The sequence below is a fragment of the Polistes fuscatus genome, unplaced genomic scaffold (genome assembly GCF_010416935.1).
Source record: "Polistes fuscatus isolate 324 unplaced genomic scaffold, CU_Pfus_HIC Scaffold46, whole genome shotgun sequence".
In the NCBI taxonomy this organism is placed as follows: Eukaryota; Metazoa; Arthropoda; class Insecta; order Hymenoptera; family Vespidae; genus Polistes; species Polistes fuscatus.
The window spans coordinates 176,785-186,834 of NW_025113125.1; the positions used below are offsets into that span (position 1 = coordinate 176,785).

A 10,050-nucleotide genomic window follows, 5' to 3' on the forward strand; every position below is an offset into this window, starting at 1 on the left:
GAATTCACACACGTAAGTAATAACGAATGATTTATTTTGTTCAGGTAAGTGAGTAAATAATCAAACTAAAAGAAGTTAGTTAAAATACTTTTACTGATTAATACGTCGTTACAGATTGAATGCCCGACAAAGAGTAGTTCGTCGCCGGTACGAGAGAAGTGGTGGTAAGCACTTCCTTGTGCCCCCCCCCCATCGCATTCCAATTGAACGGCCCTTTATCTCAAGTCGCCTTGCTCGGGCATCGAGGATGTTTATTCTACCTATGATGATAAGGACGTTGGCTCGGCAACCAGATGCCTAGAGACCGAATCATATAACTCGCTCGCCACAGGGGGATCCGTTCCCAGCGGCTGATGGGCCAACTACCTCTGGCGCGAATCACACCATCACGCCCCTTTTCCCACACGGGCATCGACTACGCTGGACAACTTACGCTCAAAACATGGCGAGGCCGCAGGGCAAAAACCTATAAAGGATGGATCTGCGTATTTGTTTGCCTCACAACATCGGCCACTCACCTTGAGGTGGTCTCCGACTATAAAGCTGAAGGGTTCATCTCAACATACAAACGGTTCACCTCAAGACGCGGGACCCCGTCCGCACTCTATTCCGACTGCGGAACCAATTTTTTGGGCGCGGATGCGCAACTTAAGCGCTGCTTCGCTGGCAGCTCACCTGGACATCTCAAGATCTCCGCGCTACTAGTGCAAGACAAAACACAGTGGCACTTCAACCCACCTGCAGCGCTCTACATGTGTGGTAAGTGGGAAGCAGCGGTCAAATCGCTGAAGTTCCACGTCGAGCGCACGGTCGGAGACACGTTACTCACATACGAGGAAGCATCCACGCTCCTTGCTCAAATAGAAGCAATACTCAACTCACGACCTCTGGAGCCGCTCAAAGATGACCCAGAGGACACGACAGCGCTCACCCCAGGGCATTTTCTCATTGGGACCGCTCTCAATGCGGTCCCCGAGCCCTCACTTCTAGACGTCTCGGTCAATCGGCTGTCCTGATGGCAATTCATCCAACAGCGGATGCAGCAGTTCTGGCGCTTGTGGTCTACTCAATACTTACAGCGATTGCAAGCCATTTCGAAGTGGCAGCACCCTCACAACAATATACAGATCGGCTCTCTAGTTCTGCTTACTGATGAGAGGCTGCCTCCAGGAAAGTGGCCCATGGCTATAGTACTAAAGCTGTTGCTAGGGGAAGATGAACTCACTAGGGTGGTGTCTCTCAAAACGACAACCACCACGCTCACCCGGCCAATAGCCAAGCTCGCCGTGCTACTGGTGACTCCACAAGGAAACTCCTGACTCATCATCAACCCCGTTGCTGATGGCGGGCGGAATGTTTGGGAATAAGCATTCCCAAAGAACGGCGCCAACCGACAGTTGTCGCACTAGAAAACTACGCTTCGTTCCTCAGCGCCTTTTGACGCCTCGCCGCAACGCCGGCTTCTCCAGCAGCCATTACAGTTTGATCTCTTTAACGGTTACGACGTGATCACGAAAAAGGAATCTCAGTTTGCTCATTGTCGATCTCGTTCCGTTTCTTTGACCACTCACGTGATTAATATAATCATTTAAAGCCCACTCAGGGATTAACATAATCCAAAAACGTTCTTTAAGTCGCCTCACGTACGGTATCACTTATCAACTACCAATTTGTAACGGAATTATTTGAAATTCAGACCAGCAGTAAAGTGCTCGGCGTCCATCTCAATTTTTATTTTATTTCCTCAACAGTAAAGCAGTCCCGTGTGCCACACTTTGTCGAAGGCTTGCCTAATGTCCAGGAATACCGCTGAACAGTATTTTTTTCCGTTCTAGATCTTGTGATATCTTTCTAGTTATGCGTTGAATTTGCTCAATTGTTGCATGGTGTTTTCGAAATCCGAACTAATGATCAGGGAGAACTTTAGAGTCCAGCTCAGCGTAGAGGCGAATCATTAGCATTTTTTCAAATAGTTTAGACAGAGCGGATAAAAGACTAATTGGTCGGTATGACGTAACTTCACTTGCTGCTTTCCCTGGTTTATGAATGAGCGTTATCACAGCTATTTTCCAGGTGGTAGGAAGGTATCCTAGACGTAGAATGGCATTAAATATGGAAGCTATTGATATAGGCTTTGAGCCAGCATTGAGCATAGGCTTCACTTAACGTTCTCCATCTCTCCCTATCCTGTGCGATTCTTATCCATGGTAGTCCTGCTGATCTCTTAATATTGTCGTACCATCGAGTTACTGGTCGACCTCTATTTCTTTTTCCCGCCCATGGTCTCCACTTGAGCATCTTAGCGTTCCATCTATTGTCCTTGATGCGAGCTATATGTCCGGCATAATCCCATTTCAACTGTGTTATTCTTGTTGTTATGTCAGTTACTTTAGTTCTCTGCCTGATCCATTCCTTTCTTCTCCTGTGTCTTAATGAGATACCGATCATTGCCCTTTCCATAGCCCTTTGTGTCACTTTCAGTTTTGTTATTATTTGTTTTGTAAGGGTCCAGGTTTGAGCTCCATAGGTTATGACAGGGAGAATACATTGGTCAAATACTTTAGATCGTAAGTGCTGGGGTATCTTTTTGTTTTTCAGAATGAAAGCTAGTTTTCCGAATGCTACCCATCCCAGTCGTTGTCTTCTCTCTATTTCCATATTTTGCTTTCCCAGTGTCACACTTTGTCCAAGATATATATATATTCCCTGACGTTGTCTATCCGTGTTCCATTTACAGTTATTTGTGGGTCTTGTCGACACATTGTCTTTGTTTTACTTAGGTTGATTTTAAGTCCTATTTCCTTTGATGTTTGCTCTAATTCTGCTATCATATTTTTTAGGTCTTCCTCATTTTCCGCGAACAGAACAACGTTGTCTGCAAATCTTAGATGATTTAGTCTTTCGCCATTGATATTTATTCCTTTACCCGTCCAGTCCATCCTTTTAAAGACGCCTTCGAGTGCCAAAGTAAATAATTTAGGCGAGATTGTATCTCCCTGTCTAATACCTCTCTCGATCGGCAAGCTGTTAGTGCATTCGTACATTTTGATGGTTGCTCTAGCATGTTGGTATATGCTTCTAATCGGTTTAGTATATATCGAGAGTCAATTCGTGCATGGTTCAGTTCTTCTATTAGTGCCCAGTGTTCGATAGAGTCAAATGCCTTCTCATAATCAATGAAGGCCATATACAGAGGGAAATTGTACTCGATTGATTTCTCTATTAGAATTTTCACTGTGAGGAGATGGTTGCATGTACTAAACCCCTTCCGGAAGGCTGCCTGTTCTACTGGTTGATAATCGTCTAGTTTTTCCGATAACTGGTGAGTGATGATCTTTGTAAGTAGTTTATACATGTGCGAGAGCAGACTAATCGGTCTGTAGTTTGAAGTAATGATGTATCACCTTTTTTGAATAATATTACGATCAAGGGATTGTTCCAGCTTTCCGGGATGTTTCCTTGTTCTAGGCAATAGTTGAATAGATTTTTTAGCCTTGGGACAATTATTTCTGCGGCTTCTTCAATCATTTCTGTCATGACGTTATCTTCACCTGGAGCCTTATTTCTTTTCATAGATTTTAGGGCGTACATGATTTCATCCTCCTTAATTTCCGGGATTTCTTCCGACCCAATGTTCATCACTTTGGGATATTTCTTAGCTTGTTCCGGCTTCTCAATTTGTGTGTTGTATAGTGATTTGTAAAATTTTTCTTTTGTCCTCACTATTTCGTCTCTATCCCTTATTAATTCTCCCTCACTGTGTGTTCTTAATAGAGATTATTTCTCTTTTTCCCAGTTTGTTCCTTAAGCACCTCATGTTCTTGTTATTTTCTATTACAGATTTTATTTCCCCTTCATAATGTTTTTCTTGGTCTTTCCTTATCATCCGTCTTGTTTCTCTTCTTATCTCTCTGTATTCTTCGGTGTCATACTTTCCCTCCTTGTATAAGGTTCTTCTTTTTTCTATTTTTTGTTTTGTTTGCTCTGTGATCTTGTCTTTATTTGTATATGTTGTTTTTACGGTTTTTGTTGCGGCTTCGAAAATTCCCACGAAAAAAAATCGAAAGATTCCCAAAGAAGAAAAAAAAAGCGGTGGGATCGAAAGATTCCCAAGGAAGAAAAAAGATCGGTGGGATCGAAAGATTCCTAAAGGAAGATACAAAAAAAAACTAGTGCGATTGAAAGATTAACAAGGAAGATAAAAAAATAAAAAAAAACTTTTGAAAGCAGAGGTATCGTAATATTCACAAAGAAGACACAATAATCGGTGGTATCGAAAGGTTCACAAAGAAAAAGAAATACTAGTGAGATTGTAAGGAAACGGTTTAATATGGTATCAGAGCGTACACGAGTCACGGCAGATTCTCCTATAACGGACGAGACGTTAGGGGGACTTCAGGATGAAATTGCAGAAAAGGAATTAATTATACGAAGAAAAATGGAAGAGATTAAATTATTTCAAGAAGAGCTGGGTAAATTGCAGATAGAAGTGTATAAAAGACAGGAAGAACTGGACAGGACAGAGAGAGCGAGTTAGAATTTCGCAATAAGGAGTTGGCACAAAAAGAGCAAAGACTGGAGCTAACAGAAGATGAAATCCGTTAGTCCGTAGGTGAGAATTTTGACGGTTTTCATAGATTTGAACCTTCGCGAACTCCGGTAGACTCATTCATCACTGTATCTAGATCACCAAATTTGTCGCGAAGTAGCTCCCCGCGGCCTGCTACACGGCTTCACAACTATTACTCCTTTTGAAAATAGTAACGATTTAAAAACAGAAAACGAGCGATTAAAGCGTGAATTAGAGTATTTGAGAGGGGCAGTTGCTGCACCTCATCCGCCCTCTCCACTTCCACGTACAATACATGCATCTATCAAACTGCGCTAAATTACAGAAGCAGTACTGAAGTTCGATGGTCACAACATCTCGGTTTCTCAATTTGCGAGAGCATGTAAAAGGGCTTTTGATTCTTTGTCCGCTGATTATACTGCTTGTATTTGCCAAAATTCCTCCAACACGGAGTCCTCCGGCGATTGGATTAAGCGTTAATTATCGCCTCTACTTCTCACTATCGTATTTATAATATCTGTAAGATACATTCGCTTAACAGATAAACTCCTTGTCTTTCTATGCTCCTCTCGCTCCTTGCCTCCGATTAATTTGTCTCCAAGTGTCCTCGTAGGCGTCCAGCGGTGGACTAGACCGAATGTCTTTTTTAATGAGCCCTGCAGGGTGCTCTCACTCGACGGTCGAGTGGTGGGGGTTATCGATGTCGGGTTACTAGTATTCTCCATCGATTTAGTGGGCGCATAGTAAATATCGTTTTTTAGTTACAATCGATTTTCGGCTATGATCGATTCCGATCGTACATACTCCCCCCGTTGAGAGGGTACCTATCAACAATATTCTTAACCTACGTAGGTATGACGTTAATTTCTTAATTTAGGTTACAATGGGTTTGTCGTAGATCGTTTAGCGTCGTTATAATGTCGCTGGCCAGGCGACTTATATATCTTGTACGTACAAGCTTATCTATTGCAAATTACATTATGTATTAATATTTCGTCTAGCGTGTATATTTAAACTATTCATCTATCACTTAATAAAGGACAGATGGTTGTCGCGTTTCGCTTGATGTTTCCGTGAGTAGTTTTTATGGTCACTACCCGAACCACGTCGTCTTCTCCGGGATGGACGTCTATGATCCGTCCCAATTGCCACCTCATGCAGGGTTGATTTTGATCGATGAGGATGACTATTGTGTCCTTCTCAAGTTTATATTGGGAATTATTCCATTTCTGTCGTTTCTGCAGCTCGCGTAAATATTCGATGTACCACCGTCGCCAGAAGTCTTGTCGCACCTTTGTAATATGCTTCCATGACGATAGTCGATTTATCGGCGTGTTTTCGTAGTTTTCTTCTGGTAGCATATTAAGAGGTCTTCCTACTAAAAAATGTGCAGGTGTTAGAGCTGTCGCATCGTTCGGATCAGACGAAATAGGGCATAAAGGTCTCGAGTTTAATATGTCTTCGATTTCGATCGCGAATGTGTTCAGTTCCTCATATGTAAATAAGGCTTCTCCTACCACCCGTCTAAAATGGTGTTTGAATGACTTAACCGCGGCCTCCCATAGACCTCCGAAATGAGGTATAATGGGGGGTTGAAGTGCCACGAGATTCTTTGGTCGGTCGCGTAATTATGGATCTTTGTTTTGAACTCTTCCGATTCGATTAACGCGTATAATTCCCTTAATTGGTTGTTCGCTCCGACAAAATTGGTACCGTTATCCGAATATACGTGCGATGGAATCACTCTTCGCCCCGTGAAACGTCGAAAGGCGGCCAGAAAAGCGTCTGTTGTCAAGTCGCTGACTAACTCGATATGCACGGCCTTTATGCACATGCAGACGAAGATGCATCCGTATACCTTCACGCGACCCTTATTTCGGTATTTCTTTTCTTTCACGTAGATTGGACCAAAGAAATCCACTCCAGTGTGGGAAAACGCGATGGTTTCTTGGACTCGAGATCTCGGTAGATCGCCCATTTTGTATTGTATGCCAGATGCACGGAATCGAATGCAACGTACGCAATGACGTACGATTTTTCGCACTTGATTCTTACCGTCCAAAAGCCAAAATCGTTGGCGTATAGCGTAGAGAGTAGTTTGTATGCCGGCGTGAAAATTTTGTTCATGGAATTTCCGGATGAGGAGATCGGTCACGTGGTGGTGCGATGGTAATAATATTGGACATTTCTCCTGGAAAGGTAAGTTCGCATTCTTTAATCGGCCTCCTACTCGAATCAAGCCCGTTTCATCGATGATTGGGTTTAGCGCGGCGAGTCTTGCGCCCTTTACTCCCCCCGATTCAGTTAATCTATCCTTTTCGGCGCGAAATTGTTCATTTTGTATGAGCCTGAGTACGTGTCGTTCTGTATCTATTATTTCCGCGGTCGAAATTTCTCCCCGATATGAATTGGTTTTGACCCATCTTCTACATCTAGCTGTGATTCTTAATAATCGCGTGTAGTTAGAGAATCGCCGAAAGATGCTCTCCGGTTCGATCCGTGTCATCAATAATGAATTTTTTAATTCGGGTAGTTCGTCTGTCTCTGTTTCGGTCTGAATTGGCCATTCAAGTTCCGGTCGGCGAAGCCAAGAAGGGCCCTGAAACCACGAATTGTTTTTTACGAATTCGCGTGGAAGTTGTCCGCGAGATAATGCGTCCGCGGGATTGTTTTCTGTACGTACGTGCCGCCACGTGACCCCTACACAAATTTCCTGGATTTCGCGTACGCGATTCGCCGTGAATTGTTTCAACGTGTTGGGATCCTTTCTTAACCAACCTAATACAATCGTGGAGTCGGACCAAAAGATTATCTTGTTAGGTCTTATTCCGCAAGATGCCCGTATCTCTCTATATAGTCGAGCAAGCGTTAATGCTCCACATAATTCTAATCGCGGTATGGTCGTGTCCTTAAGTGGAGCCACGCGGCTCTTCGCGCAGAATAATCGTACGTGTACGTTACCAACTTGATCTCGCGATCTTACGTATAAACTGCCACCGTAACCCGCCTGACTCGCATCGCAAAATCCGTGGATTTGTACTTCATTGTGATTATCAATGATCAAACGTCTTTCAATGGTCAAATTGTCAATTAATTTTAATTGTTCCGCGAACCTTGTCCAGGAGGAATGCAATGCATTAGGTACCGACTCGTCCCATTCGACCTTAGTTTTCCAGCAATCTTGGATCAAGATTTTAGCTGTTAAGATAATGGGGCCTAATAATCCCAGTGGGTCATATATTTTCGCGATTTCCGACAGTATCCGACGTTTTGTGATTTTCTCATGAAGGTCTATCGGCGCGACTGTATAGATCAAATGATCATGATGTGTATTCCATGAAATTCCGAGTGTCTTTAGGATCGATGTTTCTCCGGAGAAGAATTCGACGTTAACCTTTTTTGTATCTAATTTATCGAGAATCGGCCTATAATTGGAAGCCCATTGCCGTATGTTAAAACCGCCTCGTTTTAATATCTCGATGGTCTGGTCTCGTATTCTCCCGAGTGTCTCTACATCGTCGGTTCCCGTGATGAGATCGTCGACGTATAAATCTCGGTTTAGAATCTCGGCTCCGAGGGGATAATTGACGCTTTCATCCTTCGCTAGTTGCTTTATGGTCCGAATGGCGAGAAAGGGTGCTGACGCTATCCGAATGTAACCGTATTAAGCTCGAACGTACGAATTCGATCCTTATGTATCCAAAATATACGTTGATATTGCCGATCGTCCGGATGTATCCATATCTGTCGATACATTTTCTCTATATCCGCGGTTAACACGTATCGATATGTACGAAATCGCAGTAAATGTTCCACTAATGTGTCCTGTATCGTAGGCCCGACTAACAATGTACTATTAAGGGAAATGCCCTGATTATTCTTTGCAGAAGCGTCGAATACGACTCGAACCTTTGTCGTTGTGCTGGTTGATTTAATAACGGCGTGGTGGGGAAGATAACAGCCGCCCGTCGGGTCGTCCTCGACAAGCGACATGTGTCCTAATGTTAAATATTCCTGCATGGTGCGCTCATACTCTTTCCGAAGTTCCGGGTTCGCGTTCAACTTTTTCCATAGGTTGTGGAAGCGGCGTAAAGCTATATGATACAGCTCGCTGTAATCGTGTCCCTTTTCGCGGAATGGTAAACGCACTATATATCGTCCCGTTTCGTCGCGTTTTGTATTTTGAGTATAATGGGTTTCGCATTCTACTTCCTGTGTTCCTTCCGTTCGCGTCACGATCGCGTCCTCGATTAACCAAAACCTTTCTAATTGGTCTCTCAACTCTGTGGTCGCGAACAGTGCGGTTTTTTCTTTTGATTCTTCCGAGTCGATTCCGCCGACGACTACCCAACCTAACTGCGTCTTTTGAAGTATTAGATCGCCGCGGGCGCGTGACAAACGAAATTGTCCAACGGACATAAGGGATAACGTGGCTCCGGAACCTATCAAAATATCCACTGGTCGCGGTAAGTGAAACTGAGGATCTGCTAATTTTCGATCGATTGGAATCTTAATAAGTTCTCGAGGAAAGACTTCGCTTGGAACTTGGTCGGCTATCTTGGGTACGATGAGTAAGGAAAGGTTCCGTTTATATCGACTATCTAAGGATTGAATTGTTATCTCGATAATACCCGTCGATCGAGTTCGTGTATCATTAATGGCATCGATAGGAATTGAATACGGTCTGATTGGTAAACGTAATTCCTTCGCGACGTCTTCGGTTATAAAATGCGCTGCTGCGCAGGTGTCTAATAGTGCGCGGCATTGCTTATAAGTTCCGTCCCCCCTTCTCACGCGACACATCGCGCTCATGAGTAATTGAGGCGTTGTCCCTCGCGGGTTAACGTGAAAAACTGGCCTAAGTCATAATGTTTTAGAATCGGTTTGAGACGCGGTCGCGACAGCTTCCCTTTTTGGCGACGGGCTTTCATAATTTTCCGCGTGATTATTCGTATCAGTCCGATGTAACGATGTATGATGCGGTCTGCAGCAAATCTGACAATGCGGACTTGGACAGTTTCCTACATGTCTTTTTAAACAATTTGGACATAATCTCCGAGATTTTACTACTGTCCATCGCTCGAGCGGTGTCATGCGTCCGTATCGACTACAACGAAATAGTGCGTGAGAATTTCTTTTACAAAGGGTGCATTTCCGTTTAATCTCCGTGAGAAATGTACGCGTGGGTCTTACAATTTGTTGTTTCCGCGGTCGTAACGCGGTCGGTTCGGTGCGTTTACGTTTTTCGCGGGGCTCGTCTTTAATATCCGTCGTTAGCTTCTCCGAAGCACTGTATCGGTGGTCTATCTCTTTTAAAATTTATAAAGTTCCTTGCGGGTAGGGTAATCGTCCGAATTAAGTTGTCGATCCCATTCTTCCCGAACGCGACGAGGTAAAAGGCGCTCGAAACGCGCACTGTTAGGGCATGAGGCTCGTTAAACGAATCAATCATGTTGAGATATGCCTCCGTATCTCTTATG

The 10,050-nt window shown here is 43.8% G+C and overlaps 2 protein-coding genes across 2 annotated transcripts; one reads left to right on the forward strand and one right to left on the reverse strand.

Moving 5' to 3' along the window:
• The first annotated feature begins 353 nt into the window (after positions 1 to 353).
• On the forward strand, positions 354 to 1,016 carry LOC122521747. The gene has a single exon (XM_043642503.1). The coding sequence runs from the start codon at positions 354 to 356 to the stop codon at positions 1,014 to 1,016; it is 663 nt and encodes a 220-aa protein (XP_043498438.1).
• A 4,573-nt stretch (positions 1,017 to 5,589) lies between these two features.
• On the reverse strand, positions 5,590 to 9,373 carry LOC122521748. The gene is made up of 3 exons (XM_043642504.1): positions 8,281 to 9,373; positions 6,300 to 8,215; positions 5,590 to 6,180 (listed from the first exon to the last, which is right to left on the reverse strand). The coding sequence occupies exons 1-3, from the start codon at positions 9,371 to 9,373 to the stop codon at positions 5,590 to 5,592; spliced, it is 3,600 nt and encodes a 1,199-aa protein (XP_043498439.1).
• Positions 9,374 to 10,050: the final 677 nt, after the last annotated feature.